The following is a 24,387-nucleotide window of genomic DNA, read 5'->3' on the forward strand; positions in this document are numbered from 1 at the left end:
TCGCTAATCATACTGACCATAAGAAAATCCCTTCATAATGCACTTACAATGCAAGTGATGGAGGACAAAATCCACAGTCCTTCTGTACAAATTGTTCAAACGTTAATTTGAAATATGAGGCTTCAGCCATCCAAATTAAGTGAAATCAAACCAATATCTTTCAATGCTACAATCTTTTTAATGCCAAATTCCTAGTGTCCTTTGTTGAGACAGAATGGGGGGGGGGGGGGGGTTTAAAAAAAAAAAAGAGTCTTAACTGTGGCAGATATCCACTCTATTGATTTACTCCGATGACAGATTAAACTGATTGGACTCAGATGAACAGAGGGAACTATTAAAGGAGGGAAAACCCTGTGTTAATTTTCATAGGCCACCTGAGACAGACCTGACAGACTTGAACATTTGTCAACCTGTCCTTTTAATAAATAATCATTCTTATATTTCTAAAACAAGTATTTCGAGGAGTTTTTACATTTCATATACAATAATAAATAAATAATAAATATATTGGCCTGTATCTTAACTCTGCATACTTTATGTGAGTTGTCTGTCTGGTTATATTTTGATAGTATCAATATCAAATCTATTCCTGAGTTTTCCTATGGGATACACCTGCGTCACCAGCTCCATTTCCACTAAATGCTCAGATTGTTCATTTCCTTATTGGGAATAAAAAAGGGTTGGTTCTCCAATCGATATATTTAATTGCTCCTGTATCAATACCTACCTACCTACCTACCTACCTACCGGTTTTACTGCTCCATCACGAGCCACTGGCAACGGGTTGCCCGGGAAACGGCCGCATGGCAACAGGATCAGAGCCTGGGGGTTGTCTGCTTCTAGGTCTGCTCCCATTTTACATCGCATTTCCTCACTAGATGGTGTGCAAGCCACTGGAGAGTAGCTTCACTTCCCCGCATAGTGAGCTCCACATCCAGCAAAACAAACCTGGGAAACTATACGGCGGATCATTTCTTTACGGGGCTCCGAGGAGGAAAAAGTGTGGAAATAAAGCGTCACTCGCGTTCTCATCTGATTTTTTTTTCTAGCTAACAAACCGCTTTTTGCAACAAGAAGATTTGGGAAAAGCGACGACAAAATACAGCTGTGATGGACATAATGATTGCGGTGCAGGATGCTTGTGTCTCTGGTCAGTGGCTTACTGCGATAATTCTCAGCTTGTGCTGCTTTCTGCCGTCCTGTTTGCCCGCTGGACAAACTGTGGACTATTCCTCGGTTGAAAGTGTGGTTAGCAGACAAGGCGACACGGCTCTACTGAGGTAAAGAAAAAAAAAACACGCTAACACAACTTCACTTTCTCTCGCTCACACTCACTCTCTGTCGGAGTTCTGTAAAAGCTAAAGGACACCGGGTTGTCGTTTTAAAGATGTTAACTACTTTTAAACAAGGGGGGGTTGTAATATAGCGTCTGCCATCAACACACAATGGGTCATTTTTTTCCCTCCATCCCGTCCTTGTTTTCGCCTGACAGGGGGGCGGTCAGCTACCACAGGACCGCTGCTGTTGCGACAGTCAAGCTGGTTACCCACAGCAAAGTTTTCTAACACTCGTCCCCTTTCAGTATTTGGTCTAATGGAGGAGATGTGTTATTTTTGGAGGGTTTGTTAGATTTCACAGCCCCTCATAGGTGGCTCGATGTCGCCAGGAAAGCCATATTAGCCCACCACACAGCGTCGCTTATGTAATTTGGATGATATTATGCCCCTTGATTTTCCCACAGTTTCACAGTACAATAAGAGGAGCTTATGCAATATTTAAAAAAGAGACTAATGTGCTTTTTGTGGTGTATGATGCTCGTCAGTTTTGCTGGTTGCACAATGTGATGTCGCAGTTTTAAAAACGATGCTGAACAATGTTTGTGTGGTTGCTGTTGATCGGAGTCGAGTTATGGCAATGACGCGCTACCTCCCTCCATCCTCCCTCCATCCTCCCTTCATCACGTAGGTTACGATGTCAGCTGCACAGGTAGCAGCCCATTAAGGACAAAATTAAATGGCATGGGTGTGGTTTGGACAAGTGTGTTCAAGACTTTGTAACAGCAGCCTTATATTCTTTATTTCAGCATATAAGCAAACTCATGATCAGAAATAGTCACATAAAAACACCCAAGGCTACATTTAAAATAAGAGCTGCCTTTAAAAAAAAGATAATTTATAAGTTTAATAGACTATTCTAGTTATCTGTAGGCTGGTGGTCTGCATGGTGAAGATGTTTTCTTCTTCTCAACACACTTGATTCAAATGATCAGCTCGTTATCAAGCTCTGCAGAAGACTGATTACTACCCATTCATCTGAATTAGGTGTGTCGGTAGAGGGAAACACCTACAACTTGCAGGGCAGGGGGTACCCCAGGACCAGAACTGAGAAACACTGTTATAGGCTATGTAATCACAATTGTCTTAATGTCAGTTTTTCTTCAGCAACTCAAAACTGTCTCGTTTACTCAGAACACATGCAAAGAAAAAAAGATGCAAAATCTAAGGACAGCTGTGATAATATCTTGTTCTAGCAATATCAAATATCCGCTTTGATCGCTCTGAGGAGGGCTGTGGGGCAGGCCTGCCCCATTTCAATATGAATTCTGTGGTTGTTGACTCTGAGAGATGCTTGGTTGTGGACCTGAATACAGAGCAGAAAACTGTCTAAAGTTATACTCAGCTCGGCTTGTTCATTTTTTTCCCAGTTAATTTTTATTTATATAGGGCCAAATCACAACAGAAGTGATCTCAGAGCCCTTTTCACATAGAATGGGTTGAGGCTTTACTCTTTATTTTACAGACACCCAACAAATCCCCCCCCATAAGCAGGCGCTTGGCGTCAGCGGCAAGGAAAAACTTCTCCTTACTAGGAAGAAACCTCGAGCAGAACAAGGCTCTAGGTGGGCGGCCATCTGCCTTCACCGGTTGGGTAGCTTGTAGTCATTGTCTTGTAGTAGATTGTTGAAGAGCATAATTTTGTTTATGTGGCGTAAGGTCATCATCAGTGGTTATAATGGAGATGAGTGTCATGTCGTCTGCAGGCTGTGAATGTGCTGTTTCCCATCACAGAATTACCTTGGCAACCACTAAGAGGTTTTCACTATTTTTACCATGTTCCCTTCATGCCTGAAGGCCGTCCTGTCAAAGAGACTTACACCTCCAACTGTCTCTTTGGAGAGGGCATCTAATTCCCCTTTGTTAATCTGGGTTGGCTGTGATCAGTGGCAAAAGCTTCGCCTGAATCCCAAAGCTTTATTGGGCATGATATTAACCCTGTGCTCGATATCGGCTCAATAAACAAGTTGCCTCCCACCACCCCGAAAAAGGCAACGCTCTCGCCACATGCGGCTCATCAACTCAGAAATGCCAACCAGAAATCTAGGTAATGGATAGTGAAAACATTTTCGAGAGGTTTTCATTGGCGTTTTTTTTTTCTTTTTTCTTTTCAGTTAATTAAAGGATGTGATTCAGCAGTTAATGTTACAACCATGCATCTCAATGGCCAATGTGAAGTTATCACTTTGCTGTGCTTGCACCTGTTGTCCTAATAGAAATTGTAAACCTTCTTAACTGCTCTAGTTGCCTGTCTGGCTGGCATTTAACTGGAAAACATAGTTGTCACCAGTGTGATGATAAAGGCCTACTTTGTCTCGTCACAGTAATTTTTTCAAATCCACAAAGAACCACGTCTCTGTCCTCTTTCCTTCATCATTTTTTCATTGGTCCTGAGAGCCAGGCATCAGAGAATTAACCTTTTCTTTCGGGAACTCACTGCAGAAAACAGTGTCTGTTTGTTGAGTTTCTCTCTTGACAAGACCCCTGACTATTAGAGGGCAATTTTGTGATGCCCGAAAGCTGATTGCCGGCTAAAGAACCCCCCAAAAACATGCAAGCATTCTCAAATACTGACAAACCCAGAAGCATGCAATTAGTCACTGCCGCTGGATTATGGAGTAGCTCCCGAGAGGGGCGTCCACTGTCACATGCTCATTTCCCCCACCTATTCAATTCTTAGCGCTGCATTACTGCTGCCCTGATTCATGTTGGACACTGGGTCCATTTCAATTAAATGATTGGAGCCTCTTGAAGATGAGGAATGGTCCTATGTGTATCATCACCCTTTTAATCTTTTTTGATTACCTAAAAGCTTGGCTGCTAACAAAGGCCCCTGTGTTTGAAATGTGTTGTGCTGTGCTGCTTCCACAGCGTCTTACATGAGTGCGTCCAAGTTATGCACATATACTGCATTTATTATTAGAGAGCCATAAGCTTCCACAAGGGGGTGCATTGTTTAGGGGTACCACATACACCCATTTCTTTTCGGCCACTTTTACAGGTCTCGTGTAATTTGCTTCAGAGGAATGAACCCTGACTCTTCTCAGTAAATTACTCATCTGGCTGTGAATTTAAGGGGGGCAGCTGGATGGGAAGACAATCCCCTATGTCGTCAGGAAGTACACAGTATCAGCGTCAGCCTCTTTCCCATGGATAAGTAATAAGTAGCAAAGTGCTGTAAATGTAGTCTGAGCAGACTGAAATCTTAAAAATAGGCTGCTTTTCTGTTGTAAAACTATCTTTTTATCTTGGTGCTCTATCCTCTATTGGTCATAAGAGCTACAAAAGCTATACTCCACATTCCACAAAAGCATACAATAGGAAAAAAGGCAAATCAATATTAGTGAGGTTGTACACAGAATAAGACAATGATCTCAGCTTTTTGTTGTTTTTTGTTATTTTTTTGTTATATAGTTTAACAGTTGGCCCTAGGCAACGAAATAAGACCTGCACCATAGGCCTTATTCTCTGTGATGGTGCAAAATTGACCTGTCACTATTTTGAAAGTCTGGTATTCATATAAATCTAAAATCATTGCCTCATGTCAACAGACCGGTTGATGAAAATCTTTTCAGGCTGTACATAATGGCACGGGGCGCTGTGTTTTCTACCTTTATCTAAGTCAAAAACCTTGCCATGCATCATTTTCCTCAACTGTGTCATTATTACGGCTCTGAAAGGTCTTGACATTTGCTATAAGCACTTGTGCCAGAGACAACAGTGTTTCCCATTAATTACCTAGACTGTGGCGGCCCGCTACAGTTTCACAATGAACTGAAAATATTCTTACGCTTCTCATAATAAGATCTCATAAAAGATCTCTAATGTAATGCTTTGCGCCATTGCTTCGGTGGGGTTGAAGCTTGTGGTACTTGCAGTTTGTCGGGTTTGTCTGAAGGTGAATTGTAAATGTGAAGTAATTCAAGTGTATTTCACTCAGCTTCAACACCAGAGCCCTTTTATGGCTGCATGCAGATTAAATACGGGTAGCTTTAGCTAAAAGCAGCAGCTGCTACTCATAGGCATGCTATACGTACATAGACTGTATAAAAGAAATGGACGTAACATCCGTGACGTCACCCATTGGTTTGTGAACTGCTGCTCGGAAGCCAATAGTATCGAATCTAGGCAGCGCCATCTTGAAAATTTCAGGTGCATTGCCGGGAAAAAAAGAACACAGATTCTACTTATATGGGTATGAGGCGGAGTCATGGACGGACGTATGGGCGGGACCAACGACGGAGCGGGGAGGCTGCGATTGGTTGCGAGGGCTGGATCTCAAGGACATTGGTCAATCAACCTGTCAATCACAACGTAGCCACGTAGCCTGCTTTATCGTCAAATATAAAATCAGGGAGGCCAAAATTTCACAAATGAACACCATACTGCATTGAAGAAGGCTTTAAACTAGCAATTGAGACCATAAACACATTTTGAAAACGTTTACTGAGGTTAGAAATCAAGTGAGAAGTTGGTGAATTCTCCATTGACTTGTATAGAGCCGGACGTCTTTTTGAACACAAAATGGTCGCCCCCTGGTGGCCTTTTGATAGAATGCAGCTCTACGTTACTTCCGCATTGGCTTCTTTTCAGAGGACAGGAACTCCCCGCCTGTATACGTAGGTAGCAGTATGTCATATTTTACCAACAAGGAGAGGAAATACTTAAAGATGGAGCGAAAAGTTTATCTCAGAGCTACTGTGTGTATTTCAGTCAGTCTGGGAAAAAAATACAAAATGTTTCAGATTTAAGTCTTGTTTTAGTATTATCTAAGAGCAGAACCAGCTCTATCGGAGACAAACGGCTCATTTCTGTTTCTGTGCTTCAGTGCTGGGCAAAGTCGGCTGGACGTATTTTGAACCAGATGGCGGTACAGCCTCCTCAGCTGCCGCCCGCTGTGGTTGGTTGTTCTGCCACTGACACCGGCTACTGCCTGCATATCCAGACTGACTGACGGGCTCTGAGCGGACAGCATGTTCAGTGACGCCCTGGATGTCTCAGTAATTGCAATTTTAAAACGTTTTTTATTTTTATCTCCGAGCACATTGGCACAAAACATGAAACCTACATTAAATGATGTTTTATCCTCCCGTCAAACAAGCAGCAACAAGTAATGAACACAACGCAATGTTTTAATAATAGTTACAGTTGGTTATAATTAATGTGGTGTCTTCAAATGTCACATTTTGCCAGAATCCAAATATATTCAGTTTACTATGATGTAGAACACTCAGAGAAGCTTTAATCATCATTCTACAAGCTGCAGTCAGCAAGCTTAGGTTAGAGCACATGCAATATATGCAGCCGACCCCGGTTCAACTTCGAATCTCCCATGCTTCCTGTCTGTCTACTGCTAAATAAAGGTGTCTATGCCAAGTAGATTATTAGGTTATCAACATAATTACTGATTAATTTTTTGTCAGTTGACTGATTGATTAAACCTTACGTCACAAACACAACAAAAGGTCACAAAGTGGTTATAATAGTTGGTTATAATTTCTTATACCTGGTGACTCCAAATGTCATATTTTGCCGGTCAGTTCAAAATCCAAATATGTTCAGTATACTATTATTCATGTATGACACAAAAAAAGCTAACATCCGCTACAACAAATACAAAACAATGTTGGAAAAATTATAATAGTTTATAATAATGTTTATACAAATAGTAGAGCTCTTTACAGATATAGCCTCTTAATTTTGCTCTCAAAGTGCACCAGATTGATGCATTTAACTTTAAAAACGTACAAAAGTTTCTTCCAGGATAAGCATGCATAAGGAGGGAGTGTTGACTGTCTCCTTACGACAGATCATAACCATGCTTGAGAAAACAAACACTCTTCACTTTCCACATTTCAGCACTTTTTTAATTAGGCCAGTTAAAAAATATAAGCAAGGCTACTTCATATCCAACAGCTTGGTTGGAGGTACAGGCAGATATTGGGGAGCTGTGAACACATCAGTTACCTGCCAAAAAGCTGCAGTTTCATGCACTCATTTGGGGGAAAACCTGGTTTATGTCTTATGACGCATCTGGGGGCACACCTGAGTCTGTCACTGTTAATTAAACGCCAAAATCCCCCTGCCTGCTTTCTGCGCCACATGTTTAATGCGATCAGTGTTGCTGTCAGCACAATGTTGCACTGTTTCACAGTCCTTATGCTCATCAGGGTCCCCCACTTCTCTAGGATCAAGTGTTTGGCAAGTAATTTGACCTAATTTTTTCGGCTTGTGAATAGACAATATCATGATGCAAAACAATGGGCGCGGGGGAAGGGATGTTGTTGGGGGAGGGGTTCTCAGCCAGAGCTATGCATGTTCAGATATTATCATCGGTGAGAAACTCATAACGTCATATGTCGGAAACCCTGACCCTTGGTTTTCGACAGTAGAAAGCAGACCTATTGCTAACATTACAGTCTATCTGCTGCTGTTCAGGGAAGCTGGCTGTACTACAGTATTCATCACATTCATGACTCCAGCATCTATTTGTAAAATATGTTCTTTAGTTCAGATGGAAATCAGCCATGAGAGTGACATGCCAGAGCAGTGAATAAAAATGTTTTTATATATCTACTTCCTAATAAGATAAGACCTCCAGTTAACCTCGGTCCACAGAATCCACTTCAGACTCAGAGTCCATCATGGCTCATCTTTAAAAGCAATCTGAAGCATCCAAAATCCATGCAGCCAATTTTAATATCAAGGCTATTTTTAATAAACCCATGAAAGCTTATTTATCTCCCAATGACGGGAAATAATGTCCTTTTTGTACCCTTGTACCTTTTTGTTATTAGTGTAGAAGACCACTACTTATGAGATAAATCATTTTACATTTTGATTTATTCAGTGACACGTATGTAGAAGTGCACTCATTTTTTGTCCTTTTTTTTTTTTTTTAAACAGACAGAAACACAAAATATTGTTAGAAGGTTATGCAACCTACTTCTTTCTGGCTTCCTACAGCACAGAGCTTTTTAGTTGCATGCCGTGATATAGAGTCTCATATTGTTATCATGTAGCACGGCTAACATATACAAAGCCAAATTTGCCCACGGTAAACCATTTCCAAATGGATTGCATCGAGGGTCATCATTTGTCAAGGAAGTCAAATAACTGTACTTTCTAAAATATTAAGTATTTATGTGTCTAATAAATTTCAATTAGTGTTGAAGTGATTGAGTGCCTTGGTGAATTAAAGCCTAAATAGAAATGCTTTCTCAAGGTAAACCCTTTGAAGAAAATAGATGCTATGCAAGGTTTTAAAGCATTTTATTAATGTTCGTATAATAACTACAATTATGGGGAATGGGGAAAATGATTTAGGGTGGAAAATGGAGGGTTTTTTTTCTTTTTACCCGTTCCCCGCTGTGATCATCCACATAATTGCAATAATTCTAGGAAATTCTCAAAAGAGTGTTTTTGTGTTGGGAGAAAGCTATTTGGGAATGATTTGGGGGGGGGGGTAATAAGTTATTTTTTCGAAGTGAAGTTACTTTAAAAATATGGTGAACGTCTGCTATGTTGGTGGATTTCTTGTGTTTTTTACGTAACTGAAAGGTTTGCTTGGACACAGATTATAGTTTGAAACTGAGCATTAGATCATGATTTCTCCACTTGTTACTTACAAGTGTATTCATGACACTTTCATTCAGCTATTGTGAGGTTTTACAGACTGTTTAAGCAGGTACTCAACATGCACATTGATTCTCAATAGGCTTTATCAAAAATAATGCTTTTTTTTCTCTCACAGCTATACCAGAGCAAATTTCTTTTATAAGCTTTTTTGTTGTCATATGCCAATACCTCAAGTCTTTTATCACAGAGAGAAGAAACGATTCCTCAGAGCCCCTTCAATTAAAATCCTTAATTAATCAGTTAGCATCTCCTTGTGTTTCGTGATAATTAGTTACTCTGCTACTCTGACAACATTGCGTAATGTCAGCTGCGCCTCTTCAGTGGAGCCAAGTTTTATATACCAGAGAGTCTTGGTGCTGTATGCCTCTCATGTCAGCAGGTTATAGACAAAACTCGCTGACATGAGAGTTTGAGGCCTGAGTGATGGTGGAGCTTTGACAGAGAGTGCAGTCATAAGGGTGGTACATTTTGCTTGGTATGCTGAGCATGTAAAAAACACCTCAACCTTTAGTGAGCTTCTGGGAAACATGAAATTTCCTGCACAGAAATCTCTGCTGTAGGCATTAGCATACATCCCTAAATTCATTTGTGTTCAGTCCGAAGTCAGAAGGTGAACAATGTCGTGCAGTGATGTGTTTGCTGAGCTACATCTCCAATCTGCCTCTGAATGTTTTAAGCCTTATTTCCAATAAGTTTCAGTAGCACAGAGCAAGAGAAGAGAGGATCGTCATCATCATGGGAGATATTCCCCTGATATCATTATCTTCAATGCAAGATCTTTATGTGCGAACATGGGTTCAGGCTGAAGGGACTACAGGTAAACATTACTCTAATCCTCTGGGAGTAATAAATCAGAAGTGTTGACACATGGTTATCTGAGCGATGCCCTTCAGTGAATTAAGACAATCCAGAGGGACTTCAGCTGCTGTACAGGGTGTTTTCTCATCCTTTAATGAAATTCAACATTATTCCAATGTCTTGAGTTTATGCTAGTAAAGCGTTTCATAGCTCCGTTACATGCTGACCAAATGTGTGACCTCATTTCACCTTCGAACTAAAGTTTATGAAGCACAAGTGTTAAGCTTTTTGGAATTAAACTAAGAGATGAGATGCTGAGCAAAACATTTCCATTATACTATTCTGGATATGTCTTAATTCCTCTGATTCAGACAAAATAAAAAAATAAAAAATCATCATCTCATATGAGTCACACAAATTTTAGGACTCAGAGAATTACCTCCACAGTGTTTTTAAGCTGTCAATCAAGAATATTCTCCAAATTAAGATGGCACTATGGACGGTAATCTGCGTTTTAACACTTCAGTTAGCTCGCTCCTATGTTCACGATGACTGGTCTCTCAAAATTGATTAAAAACTCCAGTAGCTAAAGGAGGTACGTATTGTCATAATTCATTTGGTTTTATGTTGGCATGGCTAAAGAATTTTAATTGGAGTCGCTCTGAGCAGGTTTGGGGTTTATGTTTTTTTTTCTTTCTCCCACTCTCTCTCTCTCTGTCATCTGCATAATGAGTGTGTGGATTTCAGACTGCTGTAAATGTTTGTTGGAGCCGAGTAATTGGAGAGCCTGCATTGGTAATTATTAGTAAATGGAGAAAGAAGCAGTGGAGCAAATCAATATCACTGAAAATAGTGCTACCTTTTGTTTCCAGCGGGGTCAGGAGTTAAGGTAACACAAGTGTCACGCTGCACAGACATTAATAAAAGCCTAATTTGTGAGAATGATTAATTAATATTGTGCAGACTTTAGGCGCAGTAAATGTGAGCCACTCTGTATGTTGGTGGTGTACTGGTAACGCTGGAGCATATTTTACTGAAAAGCCCCTCATTGAATTTTGTGGTTGATGAAAGGCAGCCATGACAAATTGCCCTATTGGATTCTTACTGTATGGCTTAATTGTAGATTCATGACATGTGTATTAATTCTTTGCTATTTTGCACATGGCAGAAATGGTTTTTGACTGTAGCGTAATCCAGTTAAACAGAACAAAATCTGCTGTTGCTCAAGTGGAATTTAAAACAGTGCCTTTAGCCCCCCGCCCCCCCCGACCTCCATTGTTTAAGGGCATTGCTTAGCAGTGGTGTGTGCTCTGGATCTGGTTTAACTAATCCTTCAGCTCCTTTTTAATAGGTAAAAATTAATTTTGGACACAACAGAGCGGGAATCTCCTGAAATAAGGCGGAGGATTTAATCTAAACATGGAGGAAAGATTTTGACATTAATAGACTGTCGAGCTTTGTCCCGACCACACCGCAGCGGGGAGATTGACTCAGCCTGTGCTAATGTTAAACTGCAAATTCAACTGATTTGTCAGACTGCCAGTCATTAGGATCCTAATTTTAGGTTTTTGCTATTCATAATGGGACGTTGATTTCTCCATGCTTCTCTGTCTCTGTCTTTAACTCTCACTCTTTCTTTCTCTTTCTCTTTTTCTTTCTCTCTGCGATGCTCTGTTCCCTTAATTGCAGGCAATCGAGGCACATGTGGATGTGATCAGTTACTACCTACTGATAAATTAGCTGGCTGGTATTCTCTGCAAACACAGAGTTTGTGATGTTTTTCTTATTCGCTCTGCTCGTGTCTGCCTTGCCAACTTCTGTTCTGTGTGATATTCAGCAGTCAGCCTGTTGTGGTTAATCAAAGTGGTCACAATAAATGAGTGACTGGAAAAAAACAAAACTAAGAATAAACCCATATCATTCATCGAATTATCTGTGATGCCATTTCAAGCAGAAGTTTGGATGTTTTTCAGAAGACGTCAGCAACATCTTTTAAATCTATTTTTATTCATATTGAGATGTGAAAAGGTTAACATCTTCACTGTTACTCTTTCCTCTTATCTTTTGGATCATGAAAAAACACCATTGATAAAAGCTTTAGAGAGGTTGACTTCATCTAGAATATTGCTTTTGGGGGGGGCATTTTTCACTTATTATATAGTGACAGTAGAGATGCAGACAGGAAACAACCTGGGAATACTGCAGCTCTATGCTATGTGTGTTAACAATTAGGCCACTAGGACGCCCCCTCTTGTTCTTGATATAAAAAAAAGAAAACAGTATAATTTAATGAATGGAGGAAAAATGACCTGCAATCAGTCTGTGATGTAGTCATGAAGGGGCTTTTGAGTTGGACGATTGATATCTTCCTAAAATACAATTGGCACCTATCTTGTGCACCTAATTCATTTTATCAGCTCACCTCAAGCAATTCACATAGCCTCCGTGACATAAGAAAAAAAAAAAAAGTAGAAAAATATCAATATATTGATGTCGACCTATTTTCATCCAGCAAGGAGTCAGCAGTTGCTCCTGTAATGGTTTCGCAGGCTTGAGGAAACTGGAATTGCATCACAGTAAAACACTGGCAGGTGGAATGCTTTAATTGTTAAGCAGTAACAGAACATATTATGTTTACATTAATGAAAACTTCCCTGCAATATGCTGGCTGTCGGGTATTTAGTTGACAGAAATAAATCATTGGCTGGGACAGCTGTGGTTCAGGAGGTAGAACAGGTCCTCCAACAATCAGAAGATCATCGGTTCCATTTCCTGCCTCCACCAGTCCACAGGTTGAAGTGTCCTTGGGCAAGACACTGAACCCCAAATTGCTCCTGATGGTTGTATGAATGTGCATGTAGTGTAAAAGCGCTTTGAGAGATTGGAAGACTAAATATCATTGATTTATTTTATCTGAATTAAGGCTTTTAAAACATTTGTGCCACTAAACTCCCATTTCTTTTTGATAAGATTATAACATTTTTCTTGCAGGTGGATGATGATAATCAGATCCATGTTTTTTTTCCCCTTTACAATAAATTCAATATCCCTATCACCATTTGTAAGATTCCACTGAACCATCCAACCTCGGGGTAATGCAGTATTTATAATTGAAAATGAATGGAAATTGTGCTTTTCATCAAGTGAATTATTGATTGACTGTCTAGTTATGTCTCCTCAAGCTATTCATAGTTCTCTTGGTGAGGAGTTGTTGTACTCTGCTTAGTATTTTGTTAGCTTAAATGTCTTTATGTGTGTAGACACCCAAGCAGCAAATCGAGGCTTTAACCCCGTTTTTTTCTTACAGCAAACAGAAGTGCGTTGCTCTTGTGTTGGTGTCTCAAACCCACAGAGTACGAGTTTGGCAGCTTCAGCAGCCATGCTTCCAATTCATAAGCTTTTTAATCAGAAGGATAGCATTTCTCACAGGAGATATTTAACTATCCTCTTTAACTCTGTCAAACTTACGTGCAAGCTTTACAGAACAACATGGAATTAACCTCAGAAAGGTTCTTTGGTTCTTTTTCTCCTTCTTATCACACCCAGTTAGCATTATGAAAAGAGGGATTACAGCTCCAAGCTAATTAGCATCCAGCCCTTGAAACTACAAATGAAATGTTCAATAATAGAGAATATCTAGCTGCCATACCTCTGTCATGCTGAAATGTCACACACACACACACACACACACACACACACACACACACACACACACACACACACACACACACACACACACACACACACACCATTTCATTGTACTGTACTCTTCGAAACACAGTCAGGTGCCACAATAGAAGTTTCCCAAGGCATGCAATCAGTTTCCAGCTTCCCGTGTATATTGAGGTTTCTTTAAAACAGCCAGTTGTCTTCAGTGGAAGTGTGTGGGCCATGTCTCTCTGCCGCAAACCTCAATCCAGGCACCGTCTTTGATTTCAACACAATGCCCCCACTTACTTCCTCTCTGCACTGCGAGTGTCACTTTCATTTCAGAATATTCACCTTCGTTTTTTTTGCCAGTACAGCAGCTAATGGGTAGTCTTTTCAAAGCCTGGAGAGGATAATCCTGTCATCTTAGTTTTCATGGCCACCTCAGGTGCAACCAAGAAGTTCAAAAGAAAAATCTGCAGTGCAGTGTTTGTGAAGTTCAGTCTTGCTGTTGTGTTCCTTATCTGCCATCACAAACAGAACAACATGTGGAAACAGGTGCTGCGATGAATGACTTTAAATGGCATAGTCTCGGCTCACTTAAGGGGATATCTGAGCCAAATACTTCATTATGTTGTGTTAATGCTGATGTCCGTGCACCAAACACACACATGCAGAGGTGGGAGGTGGTTCTTGAAAGCAATTTCTCCATCAAAAGTGTTGACATGTAGAACAACTACCTGATATAAAGCCTTATTCTGCCTGACAGGCCCATGTGGCCATTCAGGGATGATTACGTTTACAACCTGTGTGGCTGTCGCTGATTTTTCAGATTTCCACTTTATATTATAGGTTAGGTTTTTCTTTCTCTGGAACAAAATGACTCACCTTCAGCGAGCAGCAATGTTTGATTTGACCTCTGCAGAAGAGTATCTTACGTATTCATGTGTTGAGGAAATATTTGGATGTAGTACTGTGTAGTACAAATCATTGTTTTAAAAAAAAAAAAGAGAGAAGGTCTTGAATCAGAAGTTTCTTGTACATGACAAGAATAGTTACGTTATCGACAGAGAGTACCTTGAAGGTATGAGACACGGTGGCATCTAGGTATTTTTTATGACATACAGAGAGATGGTTTATTCATTTAATGTTCATAATTTAGCACATGTGTCATCATCATTACAATGCAGAATTAACAGGGATACAAGTTAAATGAGCCACAGTTTTACATGGACATAATAAATTATCAGGAAAAGTGAATCTGTTATGAACAAATTAAGTACAATAATATAAATTGATTTAATGATGCTGAAATAACACAAACTACAGAGACACTATACAAGACAAAAAGTGAGTATTGTGGATAAAAAGGATCATAATATCATGTTAAAGTTTAACAAATCACCTAACTAAAGAATCTAAAAGCCCTCATACAGAAGAGAGCATTCCCTAAGCAGTGAAGAGCTTAATGCATGAGTGATGATGTCTATAGACTCAGTGTAGCAGTTATCTTAATGGCATATGTTTTGGCATGAATTCAGGGCAGTATTGCTGCCTTGGCGCACAAGACAGTTTAGTGCTTCTTCGGTCTCACCTAGACCGAGACACCCATCCATCCACAGCGCCATCACTGACACAGCGGTGCAGATGGCTGCCTCGGTGCGCATCATTTTGTTTTATACTATTTGATTATCACGTAACTATCATCATCTTATATTTATACATCATGTTACCTTCATGCAACTTGTATTATTATTATTATTATTATTATTTTGTACATTTCATTTCATTCTCTCATTTGAAATTTAAATGTGAAGCAGCTCTTCTCATTAAGATGATATTTGACATGCTTTTTGAATTCCTTTCTTTCTCTTTCATATTATTAGGATTACTTAATTTTGAGTTTATTTTGACTGTTATGCACCACGGCAAATTCCTTGTAGCCACGTAGCCATGACTCCGCTGTTGGTCACTTGTCAGGCCTGAATATCTTGTTAAGCCTTGAATATAGCGCAGTTAGTTATTGGCGGGTTGCATGTTGTGTTTACTGCCACGGGAAAGGAATAAATCTTTGGGTTATTAGCACAACATCGCTCCTCTGTTTTGTCTCTTATCAGACTTGCTAAATCGACCAGCAGAGGCACAAACTGAGGTGACAGTTAGTAGTGTTGTGATATTAATGCTTGGCAGCATTTCTGAGGCCGAAGGTCCGCTGGCCTGTGTGCATCATGAAATGACAATTGTGCATCTTGATTGAAAAAAAAAAACCCAAAAATGGAATTCAAATTTTATCTACCTGCGTGGGTCTTAATCTACCTTGGCAAGCTGCCCAAGTAGAGCCTACGTATGGAGCTGTGTGTACTCAACTCAAAATAAGGCTTTCCACTCAGAAATATTGTGTTGACAGTTGCATTCAAATTACACTTACATTTGCCAGATGGACTGCTTTAGCACTGGGATGTTGTTGACTTACAAAAAGGTTTAATTTTGACACCAAAAGATTGTGTAATAGTTCAATAACACAAAATGTGTTAGTTAGATGACAGATAGCCAAGTGGCAAAGATATTACACTCAGAAATGTCCCTCACTCAAGGAGAAAGATTGGACTACTTAAAAAAACTGGGAAATAAGTCCAGGACTTTATGGTTCTGTCTGTGACAAAGTGTGAAGTGTCTGAATGTTGACAATAAACCTAAGAATGTATCAAGGGAAACCTTGTTGTGAGTGGGCGTGCAATATGCCCTGATTTAAAACTGTTTAGAAAAACAAGAATTGCTTATGTAAAGACAAAGCCATGCAGACATTGCAACAGATATTTCAAAAAGATGTGCCATGTTTTCTCATGTAAGAAATAAGGATTGTGTATCACAGTAACTCTTTTTCAGTCCATAAGGTTTAATTTTGCCTGAAGCTCTGACACTCGACACAAAATTTGGTCGACAGGATGTGTTTGTTGGCTGCAGGAAGTATTTATTTACATGCTGTGTCACATTCTGTTTTCGAGCTGCCACAGCAATGGACGAATGGACTGAAAGCTTTCACAAAAATATCAAATGTGTTGGGCAGCAGGGTTAAAACATGCCCCTAGTGTTCTGCAGTACTGTGTTTTGGTCTGTGTATGTCGGGGTTGGGATGCGTGTGTGAGCAAAAAACGCCTCAATACTGTAACTGACCTACTTTGCATATGTTACACTGGAGTGTGGTTTTGTTTATGCAGTTTAGTGTATAGTACTTCAGTATCGTGATGTAGTGATGTAGTGATACGTGCTGCGGGCATAGCTGCAGTTGACATCTCACCGTCCTACATCTGACAGCAAGAAAACTTTCCCAGTGAGTGATTGTTCATAGCTCTTTATATGGACACTCACTTCCCAGTTCTTCCAAATCGATTTTTTTCCCCTTTTTTTGCGATGAGCTTAAATGTGCACTTTTAGTGTGTCAACCCAGCTGCTGGTTTGCAGACTAAATTATTCCACAGATAGATATATTTTTTTTTATCTTGCAGTTAATAATAGGGGGGATACTGTATACAGCTGCATGAATTATTCATGCATGCGTTCCTTTGTAGAGATTAAAAACAGAATAAGAATAATTCACACTGTAAGCTTACATAAATGGTTTTAGAAACAGCTAATCAACTCGGAGCCTTTCTAAGGCAAAGCAGCTACCTAAAGTTCTGAGTTCGTCTTTAGAAGTGCCTGCTTAAGCCCAGATGAGAGCCAGCGAGTGAATAAATTCAAAGGCTTCTGTACAAATAATCTCCACCTCCTCCTCGATCTAAATTCTTATGGTTTTCTCTTGGACGTGACACGCTGAAGCCTCTCCTCTGCCACTGAGGAAGTGACAGGTCCTAATTATACAGGCTGGGGGCCCAGAGACACTTAAACATGAACAATTACGTAGGGATAAAAGCAGCAGATAAAAGGAGGAGAATAATGAGAAGACAAAAAAATGGCAAGAGAGAAAATGAAACAGAAAGGGGATTTAAAAAAAAAAAAGAAAAGATTTTGTAGGAGTTTGCTGATAAAGCAGGCAAAAGATTGAGTTTGTGGAGAGCAAAATGACAGTAATGGTTCTTTCGACTTGTTTCGATATCGTAATCAGATTTAGAGGCACATCATGTATATTTATTCAGGAGGGTTTTTTACATAATACTCTGTGCTCACCAATTGCACAGATCAGTCATGCTTCGGTGCACAGCAACAATTTCTCAACCAATAAGCCGAACCTTTGTCCTTCATTGAAAACCACAGAACATACAGCAGACTGTTATTAGATGCCTCTGAACCATATGGTTTGAAAGCTTAGTAATTGCCTGAGCCTACATTACAGATGAATTGTGGATGAATTCAGGATCTGAACACGCTGTGCTGTTTCAGAAACGCTTCTAAAGGACACCAGCCTTCTGTTTACTCTGCCACAGCCCTCCAAGCCCTAAATGGATTAATGATCATGAGGTTGTCAGTTCAAATGCAGGCGCGGACGATACTGTTGATGTGTCCTTGAGCGAGGCACTTAGTCTAAATTGTGTCAGTTAATATCCATCTTTATAAAAGCATTATACACGTATCATGGGTTATGTAAGTCACCCTCAATGAAGTCAGGAGAAACAAACACTGTGAGTCCCAGATAGCACCTTGGCCCACGTCACAGACCTGGGGAATATCAAATGGCTGTTGTCTGGATTGCATTGCTTCGTCATTGTTTGGAGTCTCTATCATAATGCGCTCTGTATGTGCATTGAAGCTTTTTTTTTTTTTTGCAAGCAGACATAAATAGTTCCTCTATTCCACCGAGATACTCATTGGTTCTTATATTCTGTCAGTGTGTGTTTATTGCTCATGGTGCCCCCCTTAGTGTCTGTCTACACAGTAAACAGGACCACAGTGCATTGCTGACATGTAAGGGGACTTGTGGGCAGTCCTTAATCAGAACAGTATAGCTCACACGTGTCTTTGAGTGGGTGGTTTGCGTAGACCTGGACCCCACATACACAGGGAGGGGAGTTTGCAGGGTTGCCCAATTAGTGCTGAAAAGTGTAGCAGAATGAGTGTGTGTCAGCAGGGAAAGTGTGCACCAGAGGAGGCGTGTCATCAATCATAACTCCAGCTGCAGGCTCGTTCCAACCCTTCTCTATATCTGCCAGGAGAAGGAAAAAGGGAAGAGGAGAGGAGACAGTGACAATGGCCAGCCGATTCCAGGAATGACTGAAACTGACTGCATTAAAAGCCCAGCTCAGGGCATCAATAAAGGCCAATTATTTCTTCTGGTCAATTTTTAAAATTCCTTTATTTCCTCAGAGGTAAATACACAGAGGACATTTATAAAATATGCAATTAGTTAAATGATGTGTGTTTTTTATTGACAACAAATCCAATTAAAAGACAAAAATCAACTAAATTCTACTAAAAAGTATTATCTGTGTAGCCAAGGCTTTCTGGATGTGTTTCTTCATTATCATCAACAAGGGCACTGTAGTTTAATTTATTTATTTATTTTTTTAGTTTGGGAGTCAATCCCAGATTCACTGTCCTGCTGCCCTAAATACTCACTAGGCACTAAATCAGCAACTGAAAATAGTCCTCTCAAATGCACTGTTTACTCCTACTTGAGTAATGTTTGCTCAAAACTGCAGTCCCCAGCTGTGTTATGAAATTATTTAGTTTAGTTAATTATTTAAAAATGTATAATATTCTTCTTCTATTCCGTTTTTTGTTTTTTTTTAAGATAATTTGTTGACAATAACAAAAACAAATTGACATACATTTAACTAGGGCCAAACTGGGGCAGATGCCAATACCATTTTAGAGAGTCCAATAATTTTATATATACAAAATATATAAACACACTTTTTGCAATGCTAAATCAAATATATATACACACACACACACACACAAATATATGAAATAGAGGCATGATTGTTTTTACAGTTTACAGATTTATTTTACAGTTTAACATATATTAAACTTGAATTAAGAACACTGATATTGATATACATAGCTGTAATAGGTCAATATTGGCATTTTATCAATCTGACATTACATACAGTTAAAAAGAGAGCTGTTTATAAAGATTAATATATCAGAAAGCAGTGATTTCAAGCTGTTAAAAAAAAATCTGTTTTGTATTGCTGATCATGTTACTTTAATTATTGTGTGTGTGACCGTGCATTACTATCACCAATCACTGGCAGTATGCAATATCATCCATTGTAACCTCTGGCAAATACTTTACATTCAGCCTGTCAAACATGTACATGTTCTCTTCACTTTCGTTTTAACCAAGTACAAACCTCCAACTGTTCCTCCTCGACTTTAACACTGACACACTGTGTGGCACTTGGCTCACAGGTTTGTAACGTTTCCAAAAATGGGCACTTCGCTCTGTATGGAGGGTATAATGATAATGACAGTTCATCATCATATAAAATGTCTCTCATGTAGGGAGTCTTCTCACTGCTTTGTCAAAGTCTTGACAGTGTCAGTGCCAGCTAATGAAAGCTTAAAAAAATGTCCCTGAATATTATCTTTTAGATGTTTTATCATGTATTAAACTTCTAAAAGACTTTCAAATTCAAATTATGGTTGTATTTCCTGGCTCAAGTTCTTTTGTTCATTGCATGCCCTCTGCTCCTTAGCAGAAAATGTCCATGTAGAAAATGCTTTAAGATAATGTCTCCTCAGGGAAGTGTACAGTAATATAATACAGGTTATAACAGAGACTGCCCTCACATGGAGCGATGAGACAAGAGCCGTGATAGAGACTCCAGCTAGATGGTAATGCATTTTCAGATATGCCTTAATTTAACCTTTCATTTGCATGCCTAAATTGGTCATTTTGGACTATAACATCAGGTTTGCAAACATGATATGGCCTGTGGCTTACTGTCCACCTGCCTGACATCCACCCTTCATAAAACAGTCATCAACATTAGCTGAATTGTGTAGTTAAGTTTTTGCCCCTCCATTACTGCAATATTTCATCACTCGCAAATTATCCTCAACAACATTATCTTGATGTTAATGTCCATATGGCATCTGTGATCACTGTACCACTCACTGGCAGGGGTATTTAATGTGATTGCACCAGTGGAGATTTCCCCTTGATTAGTGGAAAGCAAATTGTATGACACCATGATATCACTGACGCTATAGTCGTTTTTTATGTCTTTAAGGTCAGAGATCAGTTTCGTTGGCGGTGATCAGAGAGCATGATTTCATGTGCTCTTCGTCAACTATCATACTCAGGTGGGAGCAGCGTGCCGTTTTAGACAAAAAGCATCTGTGGGAGAGCAGAGCACGGATCCACTGGTAATAACCTCTTCTTTTAACCGGCAGTCATGAAAGGCAGGGCTGACCTACATGCTGTAAGGAGGATTCTCGCTCACTTGTTACTTGTATACTGGTGGGGAATTGAGGTCTTTTCTGTCAGGAGGTGATACGTTGAAGCTGCAGACTATCTCAGCAAAGCCCAAAGAGGGGGAAAAAAAGAAAGAAAGAGAGAGATAGAGAGAACAAGATCTGTGAGAAGGGGGGGTGGAGGGGGCAAACACTATTCAGCTTATGTGTGTGCCTGTCCACATGTGTGATTGTGTAATGTGTTTTTGCGTGTGTGTGTCAGTGCTTGCATGTGTGTGTGAGAGAGAAAGACAGTAGGAGGGGTTGAGTGACAGCCCTATCTCCCACAACACTGTGGAGCTCCATACATCATTAATCGCTGACAAAAATGAACATTGTGCTGTATCCTTTAAAGACTAAAAGACCATACTGCTGCCGTTTCCCTATTGTAAGCTTGTGCGTGTGTGTGTGTGAGAGAGAGAGAGAGTGCGTGTTCGTGTGCATGTGTCCACTGTACACTGTGTAGGTGATGATTCACTACCAACTTGAGGTTTCTGACCTGTGTGTTTGGTTCAGTGCCACTATGATGGATGACATGGCTATCAGAATTTCGCGTTCAGATGGGGGCCGTCCTATCTGGCTGTCAAGGTCAGTGGTTACTAGGCTTATAACAGAGTGGCAACCTAGCGAGCTCACTGAAACACACCCTATATTCTATCGAACATCCATTATGTCAAAATGTCAGGCTCAGAATGACCACTGTCAGAGAACAACACGAGGAAGCCGGTGGCAAAAAAAACATTTCTAAAATTAAAACTACACAGGATTAAAAGTGCGGGATTATTTGCTGCCAATATTTGCCGAATGTTATGTAATAATGAATAGATCTGTTTATTTATACTGAGATAATGCAGCAGTGTGTATGTATGTGTGCGTGTGTGTGTGTGTGTGTGCCAGTCAAATGGCAGCTTGGTTACGGCTTGATTGGGACTAATATTGAGCCTGGGAATTAACATCTCCCATTAGTCCACAGCGAGTTGATAACAGGCTTTAATACTAAAATAGCCTCACTGGAAATGAGCATATACTATAGCTTGGGCTGCAAAATCCACTTACTTCATTGCCACATTCTGAACAGGGTAATCAGTCAGTCATGATGAGATCAAAACAGCATCAAGACATGACCCTGCATTTAGTTAGGCTGTGAAAATGTCAAATTATGCATTTTTTTTCTCTGAACTGGCTTATGTCGGTGATATATTTATGGTTATACAAACATATGCATTAGCAGTTAGCGACAAGGTCGGAGCTTGTAAAAAAACAACATTAAAAGTAATCTAGAAACATTTTGAGCCTTACTTTGCTTTTTTAATACCTCTGTGGGCTTGTTCTCAGACTAATCTCTTGCTTTCTTTGTTTTTTTTATACAATTCTGCAAGGTTTGAATTTTCTCAGCTCACCTGCTGATCGCAATTTTGGTTGATTGCCTTCTGGAGGAGCTGCCACAACTTCTTTGATTCTCATGGGCCTGTAAGATTACGGTCTATAATTCAGCAGTTTCCATTGTTTTAACTTTCAGGCTCTCTTACAAGTGATGGCAGCTGTGCCCACTGCACTCTCACTAAGATGCATTGTCCTGTTCCTGGTATTGTTTTGCACTGCCAAAAGAATACAAAGAGTGTAGAACATATAAATCTTGAGGTCACCTTTCTTACACCTGAGTGGTCATCTTCTCTCCCATTCCCATCCCCTCTCCTCTCTACAGCAAAAGTGACAACATTACAGCACTAAATGGTCATATACATCAGGACTAAAGGTGTGATGGTACTGACATGCATTTATAGATTACAGATTATAGATGTCTGTTAGTTGATTAATCACCAAACTGACTGACTTTATACCATAGACTGTATATAAGAAATGGACGTAACATCCGTGACGTCACCCATAGGTTTGTGGACTGCTGCACGGAAGCCAATAGTTTTGGATCTGGGCGGCGTCATCTTGAAAATTTCAGGTGCATGCCGGGAAAAAAAAGAACACGGATTCTACTTTTATGGGCATGAGGTGGAGTCATGGGCGGACGTATGGGCGGAGCCAACAGCGGAGCGGGGAGGTTACGATTGGTTGCGAGGGCTGGATCTCGAGGACATTGGTCAATCAACCTGTCAATCATAACATAGCCATGCCCCAATGCATACCCTGCTTTATCATCAAATATAAAATCAGGGAGGGCAAAATTTCACAAATGAACATCATACTGCATTGAAGTAACTAGCAATTGAGACCATAAACACATTTTGAAAACGTTTACTGAGGTTAGAAATCAAGTGAGAAGTTGGTGAATTCTCCATTGACTTGTATAGAGACGGAAAACCTTTCGAACACAAAACGGTCGCCCCCTAGTGGCCTTTTGATAGAATGCAGCTCTAAGTTACTTCCGCGTTGGCCTCATTTCAGAGGACCGGAACTCCCCGCCTGCTTTATATCTGTTTAAATTCAGCATGTTAGCAGCATCACAGTGAGCATGATGTTAGCATTTAGCTAAAAACACCATTGTGCCCATGTACAGCCTCACACAGCTGCTAGCATGGCGGTAGACTCTTAGACTGCATTTGTAACCACCTACTATATATATATATATATATATATATATATATCAAAATGTAGCAAAGAAAAGGAAAATCTGCAGTATGGTAAAATGCCCAGCTGTGGCACTGATTCAGAAAAAATCTCCAGTATGCATCCAACCAGTCTACCTTAACTAATTTATCCCACAGTGCAAAGTGATGGAACTGTCACAACTGGTCCAAACTAGAGCAGGCGCTTGTTATAAAAACGACTTTGATTGCAACCTCCAAGAATTTCATCTCTTATCAATGCCATACCAAATACATTTCTCATCCCAACAAGAACATCTATGGTTTTACTCTCGGTACCCGTCTCATCTTCCCACATCTTTAATGGAATTCATTTTTTTGACAAACGGTGTTCAAATATATTCACAAGGTCTACTCCAACAAACGATTTATACTCTGCTCAGTCGTATAGAAATATTTCAAACATTTTTTACCAGCCGATACTCTAAAATAAGGAAGGAAGTTCCTCAAATACCCAGTTCCACCCAAAACTAAACAAATTCACTGCAAAATAATGAGTGAGTTCTACCCTTCCAGTGAATGTTAACAATTAAGATTTGGCTTTGACAACATCTTTAAAGGTGATATTGAAACAGCAAATCTTCCCTTTGTTGTTGTTCTGGAAACAATTAATGGAGTAGATCAATAGCAAAACCACAGTATTGCCTATTATAGATCATGGTATTATTTTTAATGCCTTATTAGAAGACAGAGAATTGGACCTAATGGTTAATGTTTCTAATTTTAGCAAAATTCTTTATTCATAAGGCTACATTTATAAAGACCTACTGTATAATGAAACTTAACTGTATGTTAAATCCCTGAAATGAATGAAATCCAAATCTGCCAAATATCTGTTTGTATTGTTAAAAAATGATCAGACTACTGAAATGTCTAAAAACTACAACAATGCCTTAGTCAATATTTTTGTATTTATAATATATTTGTTTTATGAAAACATTTATGACATCTTTATTTTGAGCATGAGGGAA

General features: G+C 39.7%; 1 protein-coding gene across 2 annotated transcripts in view; it reads left to right on the plus strand.

The window, feature by feature from the left end:
- Window positions 1–931: 931 nt before the first annotated feature.
- Window positions 932–24,387, plus strand: part of negr1 (neuronal growth regulator 1) — a 148,733-nt gene continuing 125,277 nt past the window's right edge. For both annotated transcript variants that reach the window (XM_053322391.1, XM_053322392.1), the window contains exon 1: window positions 932–1,280. In XM_053322391.1, the coding sequence (XP_053178366.1) occupies window positions 1,111–1,280 (170 nt within the window). In that variant the 5' untranslated portion in view covers window positions 932–1,110. The remainder of the gene's footprint in view (window positions 1,281–24,387) is intronic.

The sequence above is a fragment of the Scomber japonicus genome, chromosome 7, assembly GCF_027409825.1.
Source record: "Scomber japonicus isolate fScoJap1 chromosome 7, fScoJap1.pri, whole genome shotgun sequence".
Taxonomy (NCBI): domain Eukaryota; kingdom Metazoa; phylum Chordata; class Actinopteri; order Scombriformes; family Scombridae; genus Scomber; species Scomber japonicus.